The sequence below is a fragment of the Agelaius tricolor genome, unplaced genomic scaffold, assembly GCF_023055355.1.
Source record: "Agelaius tricolor isolate 1412-34295 unplaced genomic scaffold, bAgeTri1.0.p SCAF_7, whole genome shotgun sequence".
Taxonomy (NCBI): domain Eukaryota; kingdom Metazoa; phylum Chordata; class Aves; order Passeriformes; family Icteridae; genus Agelaius; species Agelaius tricolor.
In genome coordinates, this window is record NW_027269267.1 from 25,524,561 (window position 1) to 25,543,412 (window position 18,852).

The following is an 18,852-nucleotide window of genomic DNA, read 5'->3' on the forward strand; positions in this document are numbered from 1 at the left end:
GCAAAACTGAGCTGGAAAGTGTCCTGCTGCTTTAGTACACACAGCCCAGGGCTTCCAGCTTCTTTTGGGGCTGGCTGGGGAGGTGAGCAGCAGCTGCCCTGTCTGTGCTGCCACATGCCTGGGCTGCTCCTCAGCTGCTGCAGCTGGTGATGCAGGACTGTACAGAAAGCTGTCACCTGTTTTTGTCAGATCATTTAAGTGTTAATGCTCACTGGGAATACTGTACCTGGGTATATTCAAGGCAGTAGTTTAGCAAAGAAAAACCTTTCTATTTTACTCTTAACCGGAATATGAACTTTTCTTGCTATGACTGTTAGATGCAACTTTACTGATGCTCTGCTGGTTAAAGGATACAAGCAAGTTAAGGTTTGTAGAAGACATATTTGAAGAAAGTGTGTGTCAGAAGAAAGCTTGGCTGAACCACCCCCAATTTTTTTTTTCTGTCTCCAGTTACCAACTTTGCTTAATCAGGTGAAGTACCTTTTATTTTAAAAATACTTCCTCCTAACTGGAGGTGCCTCCTAACTGGGTTCTGACTTTAAGTTCTAGAAGGGCGAAATAAAATAGTAAGAAGGTTACATGAGGCCTTAATACTGACTGATTTGAAGAAAAGGATCTTGCTGCAGGCTTACTGCTTGCTGTAGTCTGCTCTCAGATATATTTTCAACTTTATTTTCTCATTTCCTTTTTCTTTCATCAAGCTCTCTTGTAGTGTTTTTTTCTTTCAGTAGGTACTGGTTGTTGCAGGGACATGAGGGATAAGCATTGTTATGTTAGTTTTATTTCCTTATTGCTATTAGACAGAAACATTGAACAGAAGTCTCCATCCACTGGGGGTTAGTGGTTTAGATGACTTAAAATGATCCTAATAATACATTCAGGTAATTTTTAATGTTATGGAGTTCAAGTATATCCATGCAGAGTTTAATCTTGTTTAAAATCAGAGGGTAAATGTGGTAGTTGAATAGCCAGTATGTGGATGGAATGAATCTCTAAGGCATTTTGTTTGGTGTTGAAGAAATGTCAGTGATGGAAAAGTGAAAATGGCTGTGATGAAGAGTTTGAAATCTGACTTTATTAATAAACTTCATTAAAATTCCAAATGGAGAATGACCATCCAGTGTATATCTTGCTGTAGGGGTTTTGCTGCTGTTGCCACTTAACCACATTATGTAACATTTCATTAATGACCTGGAAGAGGTCACAGAATTGTTATCAATAAAGTATGGAGCCAGTTGGAATCTGGGGGCAGAAAATGCTTGTGTAGTTGTGGAAAGCCAGGCTTGTGTGTTTGGAATTAGTGTGGTGTGTGGAAAGGGAAGCCAGGATCTGTGGGTGGGGGTAGGCAAGTAGCAGGCCCTGCCAGTCAGTGACCAGACGTGCCAGAGTGCTCTAGGGTGTTATTGATAGTGCTGTTTGTAGGTCACTGCTGGCCTGATCTGCTCTGCCTTCAGAACATGGTATCCACTGGGGGGGTGTTGTGGTGCAGCCACACTCTCACTCTGCCCTGGTGGGGTGGGGCAGAGAAGGGTACAGGTGAGAGGAAACTCCCCAGGTGAGGTGAAGGCAGTGTCATGGGTACAGCTGGAGCTGTGTATGCCAGCAAAGCAGAGCAAGGAGTGAATCCATTCCTTCCCATGAGCAGGCAGATGGATGTTCAGCCAGCTCCAGGAAAGCCAGGCTGCATCACTCCTAGTGGTGACTTGGGAAGGCAAACACCATCGCTCTGAGCATCACCCCATTCTCCTCCTCTCATCCTAATGCTTATGTGCATGTGGGCAGTTCTGTGGTATTTAATAACAAAGGTGTAGTTAAATACTTTGTTCAAAAGATTTGGCTTAGCTTGGTCCTCATCTGATCTGATTTATGATGGTTTTATTTTGGTATTCCTTCCTAATGTTTAATCTGACTCTTGGTGGAAAGTAAGGATTGAATGAAAAAGAGGGTGAATTTCGTCACAGGTAGAGTCTACAGAGTTATAAATTTTGTTTGCCTGGAAGTTGAGGACATACTGGAAATATTTTTTTCCATAAACCTTTGTTTAATGTCTATATATAGCTGTTGCATACTATTCAAAAGACAAATCTTAATATTTGCAAAGTAATACCTTTCTAAGTGTTTGTAGTTTTAGGTTTACAGAGCTGTAGGGATGTGCAGCTTTGAATTCATGTTGTGCTTCTGCTGTGATTAGAAAAGTGGGTTATGCCAGTATTTTAGAAATAATTTAGTATGCAGACCTTATTATTTGGTAATATATTGTGTGATATTTGGATCTCAAAATCCAGCTTTGATTTTTGCAATTGAAGAATTGGGAATGCTGTATGATGGAGGGGAGTTTGCTATCTAGTGTCACTGAATGAGAAGTTATTCTTCTTAACATCAAGATAAATTGTAAGAGTCAGTTCTACAGCTGATTTGTCCATAATTACCAGAATAAAGATTACAGGCCACATGCAAATCAGACTTCCCTTGAAAACCTGGAGTAGATTGTTTTCTCTGGCTACTTTATTTTCTTGCTCTGTCAAAATTTTCAGATATATTGTGAAATGAGCAAACCTCCACTAAGATGGGAGAAGGGTATAAGTGGTTAGCAGGGTTTTCTCTTTTTTTTTTGTTTGGTGTTTTATTTTAGTGGGGTCTTTTGGATTGTTTTGGGGTTTTTTTGTGGGTTTTGGTGGATTTTTTAGTTTTGTTTTGTTATGGGCTGTGTATTTCCTTGGGATTTGGTTTTTTTTTTGGGGTTTTTTTTTTTTTTTTTTGAGATAAGGGGTTTATAATCAAGAATTAGCCTTAAAATTTTAGAACACTTATGTTATTTCCCTCTCCTTTTACCTCTCTAGGTTAGTTATTTCTTGAACATTTGCTGTGTTAGGAGAAGACCCCTCTGGAGGGTGTCATGTCCTCCTCCCCCTTTATTGTAGGCTGCTGCTGAACGTACTGGCCATGATCTGCTGAGGGTGGCTTCCTGTCAGAACTGCTTCATGTAAAATCACAAGGAAGCAAATGTTTCTTGCATCCTCCCATTGTGCTGCTTCCTGTGAGCAGGCTGGATGCATGTCCTGGATACAGGTTTTTTATGGCACTCTACGTGTGGGGATGGTCCAATCAAATTGTTCTTGGTACCCCCTATAGTCTGAGTGTAGCAGGAAACGGGGCTTCCTCTCAACCTTTTGTTCTCAAGTTAGCCTGACTGTGGAGAGCTCTTGGCTCTACCAGAATCCAGAATGAAGGTGAGATTAAAATGGATTGTTTTAAGGTTTTGTGAGTTTAAGCTATAATTTGTAACCTTTTTTGAAATGTTCCCTTTCTTAGTCATTCTCTTTCTCCCTTGTTGTCCTTTCTGATCCAGTTCTGGTTTCTGCATGAGCACCTGTCTTGTGTATTTAATTTTTTTAGGATCAGGGCTAGGCTTTTGTGATTCTGTTCACACTTCAAGTTTGTTTAAAAACTACTACAATAAGTGTGTAGCAATGATGGAAATTTCACACTCTTAATACTTTCTTGTTCCATAGCAGCTTAATTTTTTCCCCAAATTGAGCAGTGGTTAAGCTGATCTCCAGCCTGACTTTACAAATTCTGCTATTAATAAAACCTATCATGTCTGTTTGTTAAACCAGATTATTTTTTCTCCTTAATGCCTTTTTTGTGTACATAGTCTTTTAATATTCCTTGTGTTTGAGGAAAAGCCTTACAAAATTCACTTCTAGGCAATTCCCTGGTGCCTCTCCTTACTCCTTACAGCTTCAAATAACTAAGAGAAGTATTTTAAAATTATCTGTAGTCCAGTGAAACTTGTTGAAGTAGTTATTTGACTTTATTTATGTGAGCAATAACTGCTCAGAGTATACTGTTGTGTGGCTCTGACTGCTTGATGCTGTGTGTGTTGTGTGGCATTGCTTTTCTGAGCTGTGTAAGTGCTACTCAAGCTTGAGGGATGTTGGCACCTGTACAGCCCAGCTAGAACTGCTGCTTTCTGGGACCAGAGATGATCCTCAGTCTGAGGGGGAGAAATGAGCATGGTAGATACCTCAAATAATGTGGATGCACTGGGAGTTGTGTTGTTTTTTTTTTCTTTTTTAACTGACTAACACAGTCATTAAATGTTTCCTAAATCTGTTCTACCTTTTCTGTGATATTGCATCACCAGTCAGAACTGGTCTGGCAGCCCCTTCTGTGGTTACTTTCATAGCTTTTGTTAACACTTTTGCTTCTCTTGGGTTAAACTGGCCTTTCTTTGTTCCTTTCTCGCTTCTCCCCTGGGATTATGAGTTTTTCCTCTCCTGTCTGTGAAGGCTGTTTTCTGGGTAAGGACTTTCTGATAGTGTCTGTGGGATGGGTCTGTTGTCAGAAAAGTGAACTGGTTTTTGTTGACTTTTTAGATAAAAACTGCTTCATTGCAGAAAACTAAATATCTTTGTTTCCTAAATCAGTTGGAAGAACTGCAGCAGCTGTCTTTTATTGTCAGCTTTCTAGTCTTGTACAAAGGAGTACTGTGAGTTCTTTCAACCTATGCAGAATCTATTGCAAGAGCTATTTTCATGAGACTTTGGATGAGTGTTTCCATTACCTCAGGCAAATATGGGTTTGTAAGGTTTTTGCCTTTTTTGAAAAAATGTCCTCTTTTCCCCAAAAAAATCCAGATGTTTCATGTCATCACCCAGTGCTTGAAAGTTGCTGGAGTGTTTTCTGCAAGATAATTCAAGGTTTGGATTGCCTTACTGCAGTTAAAAAATAAAAATAAAATGAACCTCTCCTTTCATCTGTCCTCTTCCCAAACCTCATCCTTGATCTAACCTGTCCAGCAATTTAATTCTTTTAAAATTCATTAATGTTCAGGAATGCTGTTTTCCTCTGTGTCTTGTAAAGAGATTGCATGTAGGTTGTAGTAATTATTTTCAAAGTACATTATGAAAAATCAGGTACAATGCCTGTGCACTGCCACAGAAAAAGAAGAGTATGCCAAGAGTAATAGTACATAGTAACTTTTTTGGCCAAAATATCTTAGGAAAACTTCTTCTGATACTTGTTTTATTCAGCATTCTTGTAACTTAAATGATACTTGATATATTTACTTTGTCAGTTCTTCAGTTTTTATTGAAATGCAGCTGTTGCTATATTATCTTTCCATTTAAAAGTGTCATAGTTTGTTGGGGGTTAAATTTTTCTTAAGGAGAACCCCCCCCCCCCCCCCCGTTTTACTGGTTCATAACAACCACTAAAAGACTGATACTTTCAATACTTTCATCATGCAATAGCTTCTACAGTTGTGGTTTGTATGTACAAGCTTAAAGGCTTGTTTCTTAACTACTTAACTACTTGGTTTTTGGTTCTTTTTCAGACTTTTGATGCAAATGACCTGTATCAGGGACAGAATTTCAGCAAAGTTCTTAGCTCTCTTGTGGCTTTAAATAAGGTGACTGCAGGTAAGTAGACTGTTCTGTCTTGTGCTGGCTTACTGCTACTTTCACTTGCATCAGTGTATATTTGTATCTGTGTTGTACCCATGATAAAGTGAACATATGCAGCATTTTAAACAAGCTTTTGTTGAACTTCATGCTTTTAAAAATTTGCAGTGTCTCTGGGTTCTCTAGTCATGTCTTCTGCAGAAGGAAGCTTTGTGGTAGAGCTAAGGCTAAGCCTTTAAGCTGGAAAGCAATTTAGAAAAATTGTATTTTTCAGAAAGGCCTGTTTTTTAGGTTTTTTTTCCCTCCCAAGTTTGAACTACTAAAGTTGACTTTTGCTCCGTTCTGTCATTCTCCTAGTTGAACAGCTTGGCAACATTTTTGCCCTCCCCAGCCTACACTTCCCAGTGCTATCCTTTCTTGCCAATAACAAAAGGATATCCAATGTCTTTGATCCCCTAAGTCACATATTTCATTCATTTAGCAGCTAGAAGTAATGAACCACCCACCTTAAGTTCTTTGGTGGGAAGAGAGAGAGCTGTAGAAGTAACAGACAGGTGAGAGGTGTCCATCTATCATTGTAGGGTGAGGCTGTGCTAAATTATGCCAGCTGGACCCTGGGACAGTCAGGAAATGTTGACATTGGCCCTTTTGGTTTCTTCCTGTTCCACCATCAGCAGCAAGTTTCAGTACTGGTCATCAGGTCAGAGTATGAGAGACAGTCCAAAATTGAGTCTAAAATCAAATATGTGTCAGTTTTTGTGCAAGGAAGAAAAGGTGATAGAAAAGTCAGTGATGCATAATGTTGCTTGATTTAATACTAATGAGATAAGTATCTTGTCACATTTATAATCTCTCATCTGTTTTATGGGAGAGTTTGTGGTTTGGTGGGTTATTTTTTTCCTTTCGTTAGAAAGCACCCCTTAAAATTAAATTTTGCAACCAAATCTGAGTTTTAATGAATAGGTTTGGAGTAATACCATTGACTTCTTTGAGGCTGTTTACACCAGTTGGAGATACTGCCTCTCATCTCAAGTGTAAGTGCAAATGCAAACCAGTGCAGTACATCTTTAAATCTGCTGTAACTGGCCATTGCTGCCTTTGCTGAAGAAAAAGTGTGGCTCTTTTGTCCAGATGTCTGTGGATTAAGGCCTATGTCAAAGAGCCACAACTGCAGCTGGTTAGAAGGGACCTGGGCTAGTCCCTTTCACAGTGGGGGCATGGGGTGGGGTTATGGAAACCAAAAATCAAATCACACGCAAGCTGTGGTGTTCCTAGGAGCAAGCATAAACCTTCTTGTTCTTCTAAACATTTTCATTAACTGGGTAATTGTGTAGCAGGCATTTTAGACTGTATCTCTCTGCTCTGGTATTGGAAGATGGATTTCAGATTCCCATGTGGATCTGCAAGAATTTCAGGCATACACAGATTCTTCAGAGATAGGCCTTCGTACAATATGAGGAATGTGAGGAAGGGGCATGATTGCAGATGAAGGACTTGTGTGGGTTTTCACTCCACTGAAGTATCAGTCTCTGGAGTGGGGGCATCAAGGAAGGAGGCTGCAGCCAGCCCTGAACCTGGCTCTTGGGAGCTGCTTTTGGTGCAGCCCCTGGCTGGCTCTGCCACCCTTGTTGGCCGGTAGCATCTCATCCCAGGGATGTGTTAGCCCAGTGTCCAGGGCTGGGGCTGCCCTGGTGCCCCCAGCTGCCCCACTCCTGGCTGGGATGGTGCAATGAGCCCTGTTCTGCTGCTCCTTCAGTGCCTCCCAGCCCACAAGGGACCCCAGCAGCCCCTGATGGCACACAACCCTTTTAGGTGAACTTATCACATGGGTGTGCTTCTCAGAGGGGAGACAAATGGAAGAGGGGAAATGTTTTGGGAGGGTGTTGTTTACTTGAGAAGCAGCATTTTCCTTTTTTCTATTCCTAGTCCTCCCTCCAAAGAAGAAAACATAGCTTAGTTAGCAAAAAAAATAAAAAAAAAAAATGGGATGAGGCAAAGGAATGTAGGAAAAAAGACGGTGGAAGGAATGTTTTAATTGAGAAGGAGATGGGGGGCTGTGGGAAGAGCTAAGAAACAGATGTGGCTGGCTTGACTTCAAGCAAGTTTTATGCAGTCAAAATTCTTGGCTACTAGCTAAAATGATGCTGGCTAATTACCTTTAAATAGACTGGTAGTGAGTAGGAATAGAGAAATACAACCCTAACCCTCCTCTCTCTAAACAGGCCAAGTTGTTTTCTTGTCTGTGTGGGGAAGAAATTGTTGATGTCTCAGGATTTTAGGTTATTTATTGCTATCATTTTTTGAATCTTGAATTACTGAGTAACTGCAGATACATCAAATCTGCTTTAAGCATGTGAATTTTACAGAGATAAGCAGAAGTTCTAGATGCAGATTGTTAAAATTCTAATATTTAATTTTTTTCCCCACCCTCCTACAGACATAGGGCTGGGCAGTGACTCTGTATGTGCACGTCCCTCATCTCATCGGATAAAATCCTTTGATTCTTTGGGATCCCAGTCTTCACACAGTAGAACTTCAAAACTCTTTCAGGGACAGTATCGGAGTTTGGTAAGTTCTGTGTGAATGTAATATGCTGTGGTGTGGTATTTTTTTCCCCCTTTCTTTTCCCCATTTCTTCTTTAATGAGCTTTTTAAGTAAATTATAGTGTAGCAAAGTAACTGTTTCTTTCAGTTCTGTATTTTTAGTCTGTGAGTTTGTTTTGCAGGCTATGATGTTTCAAAATACATGCAGCTTTTTGTGAACTTCAAACTATTTTTTTCCTCCTTTAGTGCTCCATGTTGTCTGCATAGACAGTATCTTCGTGGATTTGTGTTTTTCTTCTCAGTGTAAGGACTTGCTTTTCCAAAGGCAAAAATCTCATTTTCTCTCAGAGTTTAGAAGTGATGATTGAATGTTTTTCAAACCTCTGTGAAGGTGATACTTCTAGTTTTGGCAGTAGTGGTAGTTGTTCCTGTTTTCTGTTATATTTCAAGGTTGATCCTTCAACTTGCCTTTGGGTAACTGAGTTGTGTGGGCCATTGTTTTATAGTCCAGCTGAATTCAGGGTTGCATACCTCATGGAAATTGTGATAAAATGTACTTTTAGTCACTGAAGGTTTGCAAGGAGGGTTCAGGTCCCTAATGAAAGCTGCGTTATCTGTGGCTTTATTAGGTGTGTAATGTATTTTATCAGGTAGCGGAGCCTGTGGAAGTTTTTGCCCAAGGCCACTAATTCAAGCTCCTGTTCTGCTGTTCACAGCCCACTCAGTTTGCAGATGTAGCAGTTGGTGGGACTGGCTGTTAGCTGGATCACTGAAGTGATCAGAGTTTTCAGTGTTTCTATCACTTGGGTGATCTGAGTTGCTCTGTGCAAAGTTAGAGGAGAGAGGTGCAAGAAGGAGGGAAAAAAAGCTAGTGGCCAAACCCAGGAAATTCCTAGTTTGGTTTTGTTGGTGTAGATAATCTGTTTGGAACTGTTCCCACCAAGTTTGTACTCATTTCCTCTGCTGGAAAGCCATCCTGGCAGAGCATAGGATTTGTAGTTGACCTCACTGTGCCGTGTTTCTGCTTATTTAGTGGCTTTTTACCATTTACTAAACCAAAACATTCTCTCTTGTTGAGCCGAGAGAATGAAAGCACAAAATGTACCAGCAGAGGACTAAGGCAGAGGCACTTGAAAATGTGCCAATCTAATTGTCAAACACTGGGACCTGCACTGTCTTGGGACTTCCTGCACATTTTCAAAGTTGTGTTTGCCCTCATTTTCCTGTAGTTTCTCAGCTGCTAACTCTGATGAAAGTCATCTTGAGTTGTGATACAATAACATGATTGCTGGGGTTATGAATTAAGCTGACATGTAAGATCCTAGTGACAACATGCAGTCTTTTCATCACCTCAGCTATATAGGCAACATGTAGGGGAAATTCTTGTACCTGGATAGCTGACTAGGACTGCTTACACAGTCATTTTCTCACTAAGCTGTGTTTTTAGCTGTACAGGTATTGATTCTTGGTTATCATAGAGGCAAACATGATTTGTAGTTCTCTCAGTTCCAGTTCAATGTTTTTAAAGTTGTCCAAGTATCGCACTTTTTCAGCATAAAGGTTTGCCCAAACTCTCATGAAATGCTTGAATGGTGCAGATACCCAAAATTGACATCCATGGACAAAATGCTAAATTTGAAAATCATTAATCTGAAAGACTAATTAGTTAGTTCAAAGAACATTGAGATGTTAGGACAGAGTGATAATCTGCCTTTGCACCCATGGTAGGGGATGAGCATAAACACATACATAGTGTATATGGACAGCTGCAAGTCTGACTGCTGCAGGCTTCCAGCTTTGCTAGCCTTCAGAAAAATTATTTGGGAGTACTTAGTCAAGGTAAGTTGTGTAACTCTTTCATAGGTTTTGTGAAAGAACACTCCTTCTTTGGCAGGCTGTGGAGACTTGTACCTTCAGCTGTGGAATCCACTAACTTGATCTGTTACAGGAAAAAAGAAAAGGAAAAGGTTTTGTGCTGCAAACTCTTGATATATCTAAAATTAAATTAAACCCAACTCAGTTTCTCCCTCCTTGCAGCAGAGAGAATTTTAGGAAAATGCTCTCTAATGTAAGACCTTTGTTTCTTTGTAGTTGTCAAAGGCAGTTTCAATTTATGCTAGTTATAGAAAAATGTATGGTTTCTTTTTTCTTTGTGAGAGCAATAATTACTCTCATTTTAGCTGTTAACCCTTTCTGATTTGGAGGGGCTGTAATAAGTAAAATGTATACTCCCATGACTGATAAAAATATGTAGATTAAAAATTACAGAAATACTGGAAATGCTAGATTGCACCTTATAAAGGCTTTTGAGTAAAAATGTGTGGGGACTGTTGTGTGTGGAGCAAAGGCTACTTCCGTTTTATAGACATTTCTGTTTTGCACATGGAAATATTGTTTAAGTCTCTAATGATCATTTTATTCTTTGTTTTCTCTTCCTAGGACATGACAGATAACGGCAACCATCAGTTGGTGGTGAGAGCCAAATTTAATTTTCAACAGACAAATGAAGATGAACTTTCTTTTTCAAAAGGTGATATTATTCATGTAACAAGAGTGGAAGAAGGAGGCTGGTGGGAAGGAACTTTGAATGGAAAAACAGGATGGTTTCCAAGTAACTACGTACGAGAAATTAAATCAAATGGTGAGTTTTGAAGGGGAGAGCATATTTGCAGAAATTCTTGCTTTGGGTAGAGGTTGATGGTTGGTTGGTTGATTCATTAAAACTTCTAATGCTTTTTGTTTAAGCTTGATTTTATTTACTGAAGGTTGTTTGCAGCAATGATTAATGCTTGGGAACTTGCACTTCCCCACTCCAGCTCACTGTATAGAGTGGCTTCTGAATCAGCAGTAAGTGTGCAGAAAGGTCCCCATTCTGTTTGCTTGTCTGTCATGTTTGGGCTGCTCTCACTTCCTTGGTCTAAATTCCTAGAATATGGGATTTTGACTCAGATGCTGACAGACTTTGAATTGGTGCTTTTGGTTTAAATAGTGAGAGATTTCCTACAAAAAACCAAAAAAAAATGAACAAGAAAAACCTCCAAACCTAACAAAAATTTACTCAGCACATCCCATTACTTAGAAGTAAACTGCAGGAGGGAAACCCAATTCTATCAAAATCTTCTTTTGAAAGCTAATGTATTTGTGATTTTTCTTTTTCTTTCTTGTTCATGTGCCTTTAGCTCTTCTTCATACAGGCTTCATCTTTCCACTGAAGTTTTATTTTATACAATCAAAGTACCTTCTGTAAATGTCATCTGAATATCAGAAGTAACATTCCTTTTTAATCCGCTAGGATATTGCTGTGGGTGACATAATTTCTCTGTCTCCTTTATTTCCTTTTTTTACCCCATGTCTTGGCTTATTTTCAGAGATTAGGGATAAGCCTGGTAGGATAAAATTACCCAGGGTCTCTGGGAGGCTTTACCACTGTTTCCTTTGTTACAGCTCCAGTGAAAACACTCATCTTCTGGGGCTGTGCTAAAGTCTTGGGCATGGCTTTTTTTTAATTCCCCCCCGCCATTATGAGGCAGCTATTCAGATGCCTGATTGCAGTGAGGTTCTGGGAGCAAAAGTCCATTTTAAAACTTACCTTTTCTCCTTTGGTTGTATCCTGTGGTTTTTTTCCTTGATTTAATATCTCCAGTCTGTTGCTGCAAAATGCTAGTCTTAGATCTGCAGCTTCATTGGCCTTTTCAACCAGCTTCTCCCAGACATAGTCACAATGTAAGACTTGGCTTTAATGTTCTTTAGAGATCCCTCAGATGCAACTTATGCTGAGAAGCAATTCTTGAAGCCTGTTTTTGGTTTGTAGTGTTTTTGCATCATCCATGATGACCCTCTTGTCTCATTGTTATTAATTTAAATCATTTCTGCAGAGATTTTGTTTGAATTTCATCAGTTTTGACCTCTTCCAACTCCTGGAACCTAGGTAGGCAATTAAGCTCTAGAATAGAAATGCTTTAACAGTGAACATGCAAGAACCAGAAGTTGCCAGTAACCAGAATTAAGTGGTTCTTGTTTTAAGAATGCTGCACTTGGGTGAAGTAAGTAGGGAGGGACAAGCTGTAATGCCAAGTGCAGTCTGATGCTTGTGACTCCTTGCAGCCCTGTGTGATCCTTGGGGCTGGCATGGTTTTTACTTTCACTTCTTGCCCTCAGAAGAAAATTCTCCCAAATCTTTTTCCTTCCACTTTATAGGTGTATTCTCTCTGCCACAAAAGTTTATCCCTTGTGGCTTCTGCAAGACTTCTTGCATTCTTGGACTGCTGTCTCATATGTTAAATTTCTTCTATGGAAGTTTCTTCTATTAGTGCCCAAGCTTTTCTCTGCTCAGGAAGCTTAGTTCATTGAGTATTACAAAGTTGAAATGACTGAGCTGTAGCTCACTAGCTTTCTCTGTTTTCCTCCTCCATTTTAAAATTACTGTGTTTGGCTCTTTCCAGTACTTTATGGAACTTCAGTTGTCCTCTCTGGTTTCAGATATGGATATAGCTAGTTCTCTTACTATCAGTTCAGCACAAGAGGTACTGTGTAATTTATCAAAATAGTAATTTTAACCTGCTTTAATGCACTTGTAGGTATATGTTTGAGTTGTCTAGAGTTGATTTTTTTTTATGAGGAGGATGGGGGGTGGTGGAAGGAAGCATGACATCCCAGGAGCTTCTTAGTGTCTTAGTAACTGTGGAGTTGCAGGTTAGCTTTACCCCTTCATGTATGTATGCATGCTGGGAAATGTGTTGTTGCTACTACCTTCATGACCCTGTTAGTTGTATTTTAAATGGTGACCTGACTTCTCCTGCTTACTTTTGCTTCTTTTTGTGTGATTGTGGTCAGTGTATATATTTGTGATATTTGCTCCATGTCAGTTTGCATCCACTTTTTCTGGTTTTTTTTTTGACATGCCACTAACTTTTAAAGGAATTATCATTCTCGAGAGCCTATTCTGCTTATGTTGTTACTAGTGGGACTTCTTTTTTAATCCATACTTTTAAGTTTACTGATTTCTTCTTACTTCAAGTCTGTTGTTGTAATTTTGCTGCACTTTTTCTTTTATTGCTTGTTTCCATAAAACGTGTTATGAGCATTTTTATTCTCAACTAAGTTTTGCTTTATGGATATTGTTGAAGATCCTAGAGAGAGGGCTTTTCTGGAATTCTCCTCCCTTCTGTATCCAAATGCATTGTCACTGTCCTGCTGCTGGACTTTTTTTGTTCTGCTGTCCTTGTGGAAACAAGGATGTAATGCTGTTTGTTACAAAGCTCTGAAGTTGTTTGAATAGGTAGGTGTTCATGAGAAGCTTCATCTAAGTTAAATGTAATTTCTCTTGCCTTCCTGTGTCCCTGCTCTTCTTAGTTTGTCTTCATTAGGAGAGTTGGCATTTCTTGAGTTGATAATCTTACACTGGCCACTTTTCTTTATTTCCTAGTAACTCTATATACACCTCCCTTCAGGATTTCCCCAATTCAGAAGTATTTTAAGTGCCTTTATGCCTCAAGCATGAGGTTGAAATACAGAAGTACTCTTTTTTGCCTTATGTATTTTAAAAGTGGTTAGAACTTGCAGCCTTGCTAGCTCAAATTCAAAATGTGTTTTCTATCAGTGTTACAATAGATTGATTTTTAAAAAAGATCCAGATAGGGTTTTTGAAATACATGCACTTGATTAAGGTCTCTCTGAAAAAAATGTTCATCCTGGACATCTCATTTCTTTTCAACATACTCTGTAAAATGGTCTGGCATTGGTAGTATAACTCTAGGCTTCTTTCTTCTCTGAAATGTAGCTGAAAATACTGCAAATACTTAGAAATTCTGTATAGGATGATGCATTCTATGGAGAGCTCCCAGGACATAACTAAATAAGTTCCTGGGTTTCACTAAATTAAATCCCCTCAGTCTGATATAACCTGACTTCTGCAAATTGAGTAAAAGAAGAAATTAGTGAAGTTTTTTATGCATGTGTGTTTGTTTTAATTCTCACAAACTTCATAGGCAGTAGATGTTTAGATAAATGGATTTTTGTTCTAAATTAAAATCCTCTGGTGTAAAAAACCTGTAGATATGTAATATTAGCTTTTACAGTGGCTCTGAAGTTAAATATTCAAGGAAGGGAAGAAAGAGATGTGTGGCAATGGAACTGCCTTTACCCACATTGATTTCTTCAAGTGTTTAGAAGAAAAGTAATCTGCATTACATAAATGACACCAGCAGAGAATATCACATGATTAGGTATCTCACAGTGGTTGTGCCATGGCTGTAACTTGTTTGTTTAGCTGTGCCTGGGTGATTAGAGCTAGCACACAATGCTAATGAGGTGAGCTACAAATGGTTGTAGGACACATACTGAGGTTGTTGAACAAAGCACAGCATTTCATTTTCTTAGGCTAGACAATGGCTATTTTGGGGGAAAATAAATGTGGTTGAGATAGAAAACTGTTTTTGTTTTGCTTTTGAGTGTGTATTTATTCTGTCCCCCTCCCTGACCTAGGGAGAAAAAGAGGATTTGTTTAAATTTGTGATAGTTATGATCAAATATGTTTTCTATCCAAAACTGTTTTCTATTCAGGTACATGCCTTCACTGTGAACTTGAGAGAAAAAAAGGTTCATTTCTCTCTCCCTCCTCCCTGTGTTTTCATTTCCATTTTCAAACCCTCTAACATCTTATGTTTTTAAATGTTCTTTGATCTCTAGTCAGGAAGTACTTTGAAATGAAAGGATTTTGGTTTTATCCTGCTCTACTATTACATGTGACAGAGGGTAGAAAATAATGTGTAAACTTCTTAAGATATTTGACAGTGTGGCCTTATTGAGGTTGTTTTTGCTTACGTAAAATGGAACAGGAAGAGGTGAAGGTGTAGGTGGAGCCCTGTCTCTGACAGTGCTGCTTCTGTCTCACATGGTACTTAGAGATTTGGAGACCTAGTTTTGAGGGCTCCCTTGCAATGAAAAGAAGGGTGGTTAGCCAGAATGGGATGCACTTGCTTAGCTACTGTCAGATATTAATCAGATTTAAAAAAAAAAAACAACAAAACACATGGTCTATTACTGAGTTGTGTCCAAGCATAATCCCTTTAAATGGCATGAGATTACTCAGAAGGGAATAGAGCTTTGGACAAACTACATTTGATATGTCACAAAGTTTATTCTAATTCTTTGCAGAAATTAATGTATCATTACTGCTGTAGCCTCTGTTACACTTTCTTGACAGTTATTGGTATCAGGCCTGGTGCAAATTACAGTGATAGTGTTTCTTTTAGTTGGATGTTAAAAAAAAACAAAATCAGTGTGGGGAAAAGGTCAGAATATAGTGGAGGAGTAGAGTGCCAGCTGCTTCCATCCTGTGGTGTGTGAGGGAAGGAGAAATTACACTTTTGGCTTGGGAGAAAAAAAAAGCAAAGGGAAAAATAGCTAAAACCCCACGAAGAATGTTGGTTTTTCTCTCCCCAACCATGTACATTCAGAGGAGTATTGTATTCTCTTGTCAAGTGTAACTCTACAGACATCAATAACATAGAGGTTGGCACCAGTGAATGCTGTTGGGGCAGAAGTGTTGGTGTTGTCTGTATTGCAGAGTGGAGCTCTGCAGCAGTGCCTGAGCCCTCCTCAGAACTGGGAATGGGTTTAGGTCTGCCCTCCTGATGCTGGACTTGAACTGATCAGTCTAGGAAGATGGAGCTTGCTTGTAGCACTTTGCTAGGGATAGCACTTTGATAGGGACCACACAGCTTTTGGTGTTCTTGTTGACACACCTTTCCTCCCCTAATGTGGGATGAAATATCCCAAACTGGATCTTTTTATCTAGATCACGCCCCATGGCGCAGGGATCGCAGAAACACTCAGGGGTGTTGTGTAGCAGTAGGGTCAAAGTGCTTTAGTAAAGTAAGTTCTGAAGGGAATAAATTCTCTGTGGAGTAGCACAAAGTAGAGTGTTGCATGAAAATGAATATGGCATAAACTGAAGACATGACAGAAGAGAGAGAATGTGGGAATGTCAGGTAATGTGAAGGCATATAAGTTAAAATAAAAAGAAACAGAGTATTGGGAAGGATTGGGTAAATTTCCTTTTTACAGCCAATAGACATTTGTAAAGAATAAAATAATTTCATTTTAGGGAGTTTGTGGCATCTTATACCACTTAGGGGAAGGTTATAAAAGCAGTTGGTTCCACTGAGGATAATTATTTCCTGGAAAAGTAATGTTAAAAGCCTGTGCTACCCTCATTCTCTCACCTATGGAGGATCTGTTCAGTGAAGTCCATCTGGTTTGCCACTAGACAATGCATTATCAAGTGTGGCTGAGGGCATTTGAATGTGATGCTTTGATCACAAGAGAGATGGACAGTGGGAACTTAGCTCTTGGTTTCAGTCACCAGCAGGATACCATCTCTTCCTATACTTGAGCAGGTGCCTGCCAGCTTTGGATTTGATCATATGCTGAGCCATTTTCACTGTGCTTTCAGTGTTAATATAAGGGATGCACATTGTGCCTGGAGAAAAGTAGGGAGATGCAAAAATCTGTGTGGGAAAAGCTGGTGTCTGGCTCAGGTCACTCTCTTCCAGAGTTTTGAGAAATAGAGCCTCTGTGGAGTGGGCAAGGTGCCAGGCTTTTGCTGATGTTTCAAAAACCCATGGCCTTCATAAAGATGTAGTGTGCTGAATAGGGGTGGTTCCTCCTTGAAATGTTTAATGAAATATGCTCTGTTTGCAAAATACTCTAATGTTCTATTACCAAGGATAATAAACGACACTTAACTTAGCATAAACAAAGAAAGTGATTTCTTATGTTCAAGATGAGGATTTTCTTCTCTGTAATGCATTGTGCAATAAGCTAATTGCAGCAAGACTGTTTCTTATTCCTCATTATGAAGAAAGGCACTGCTTGGAGGCAGAATACCAGACATGATAGACAGATGGACTAATTTGCTGTGTCTGATTCTGTGTTTCTGCAATAGAAATGGCCTTTACATTTTAAAAACTAAATGTTGATTATAACTGTTCAGGCAAAATTATATGAATGTGTGATTCTTTTTTTCTGTCCTGTCTTTAAATCTGAATTTGGACATGTGAGTGCCTCTGATGGATAACTGAATCAGCTGAACAGCTGGCAGTATAAATGACTCTATATGTTTCAGCAAAAAAACCTCCCACTTTGTTCAGCAGCTTAAGTGGAGAGGTATTTTTGCACCCTTTAAATAACAAAGAACCAGAATTCCATGATCAGCCAGCTTAACAATGATCAGCCATCTGTATTATGATAAATTCAATGACAAGTATTTACCTTTATCCTTAAATAACTCTTGTTCCTTCTTTCAAGACATCTGTATTATGATAAATTCTGTGACAAGTATTTACTTTTATCCTTAAATAACTCTGGTTTCTCCTTTCATGTTTTTTGGCACATGATAATAAACCTTGAGGTATTTAGTGAACGTGAAAGTCAATATAAATTGTAGGATAAGTTCAAGAGCTTCCACAGAGTGTAAAAGCAAATTACCAAGTTTGTGGGAATGACATCATTTTCATCATTCAGTACAAAGAAAAGAGTTTTAATTGTCCCATACAGAGAAGCATTATAGATGAATACATAAATGAGTAGCCATACATATGAGGTGATTTTAGGTCCTTTCACACTGAGTGTTTGATGGCAAATCTGCTTGAGTTTCCAGCTTGGTTCTGAAGGGGTGGGGGGAGTCCTGTCATTTGGAATTACTTGGCTGTATAGCAGAGCACATATGCATTGCAGGGCTGGTGGCTGAGAGCACCAGTGTTCCCAGCTGGAGAACTGCTGGCTCTAACAGTTTTTGTGCTGTGTGTCAGCTTAGATCTGATGTGGCCTGGCTAGGCAGGGGATATTAACCCAAAGGGTTTTACTGTCATCCCTGAATGTGCTAAGGAGAATGTGTTTTTTTTTTTTCTTTGCACATGTTTGGCAGTTTTAAGACTTTATTTTATTTTTAGATTAGCTTCTTTGAGGGGAGTTCCACTGCAATACAGAGCAAATCCCTTTAAAGATACTTCATTTGTGTGCTTATGGGGACTGAGCTGCTCTTTGTGGGCTGTTAGCTAAAGCCTCTGGGCTGCCAGGCTGTCCTGGTACTGGAGATGAAAGGGTGATCTGCACCTGGAGTCAGCTTGCTTAAGCTGGCATCATCCATGGGCTGCAGCTGGGAGCCTGAAGAAGCCCTAAATTGCTCAGGAGAGGTACCACAGGGAGTGTTCTGCTTATGATGCTGCTTCCCTGGTCAGCTCTGCTCTCCATGGGAATTTTCCATAGCTGGTCCTTGGCTTGGCTGACTGGGCTTCTCCTGGAGAGGTGATTGAGACTTGCATAATTTATTCTTAGCCTGAGGTATCAGGTAAACTAGACTTAAATTATTCATATATCTTTATTAAAATGCGTTTGAAACAGGAGCTTGCTTTCAAAATAAAGGTAGAGCCTTCAGTAGGTATGATTTGGTGATGCTTCTGTGGTTTGGTTTGGAGCAGTTCAGTTGACAATTTGCTGTTTTATAGCTTGGATGCAAATTACTCAAATGCTTATTTGACATTTGCATATTAGAGAAGCCTGATTATTTAAAAAACATACAGAAATAGACAAACCAAAACACCAAAATGTCCTGATAAACAGAGTCTCACAAGCATTTTCAGTTGGTTGAGTGCACAGTCAAGTGTGAGAGATCAAGAAGAGATGCTGCAAATCTTAGTTGCTATTTCTGCAGCATGTTGCTTTAGATTTTCTCTCACTTCATGTTTGTTCCTCTGTAATTGACTTAGAGGAGTGGCAGTGGTGGGAGGGAAGGCTTTAGGGGAGTGTGTTTTCTCTGTCTCTCTGATCTGGGCCAGCACTTGGGTAACTCTCAGGACTGTTGTTTTGATCTAATTTGCAGATTTATGTTGTCCTTCTAGGA

At 39.4% G+C, this 18,852-nt stretch overlaps 1 protein-coding gene across 7 annotated transcripts in view; it reads left to right on the forward strand.

The window, feature by feature from the left end:
• Positions 1-18,852, forward strand: part of ARHGEF7 (Rho guanine nucleotide exchange factor 7) — a 116,148-nt gene that overhangs the window by 40,611 nt on the left and 56,685 nt on the right. For 4 of the 7 annotated variants that reach the window (XR_011679729.1, XM_071430624.1, XM_071430625.1 and 1 more), the window contains exons 3-6: positions 4,270-4,304; positions 5,339-5,423; positions 7,843-7,973; positions 10,389-10,590. Coding sequence is in view for 6 of the 7 variants with exons in the window: in XM_071430624.1 (XP_071286725.1) it covers positions 10,392-10,590 (199 nt within the window). In the remaining variant the exon portion in view is untranslated. The remainder of the gene's footprint in view (positions 1-4,269; positions 4,305-5,338; positions 5,424-7,842; positions 7,974-10,388; positions 10,591-18,852) is intronic. The other 3 variants (XM_071430627.1, XM_071430628.1, XM_071430630.1) reach the window with 1 other exon arrangement.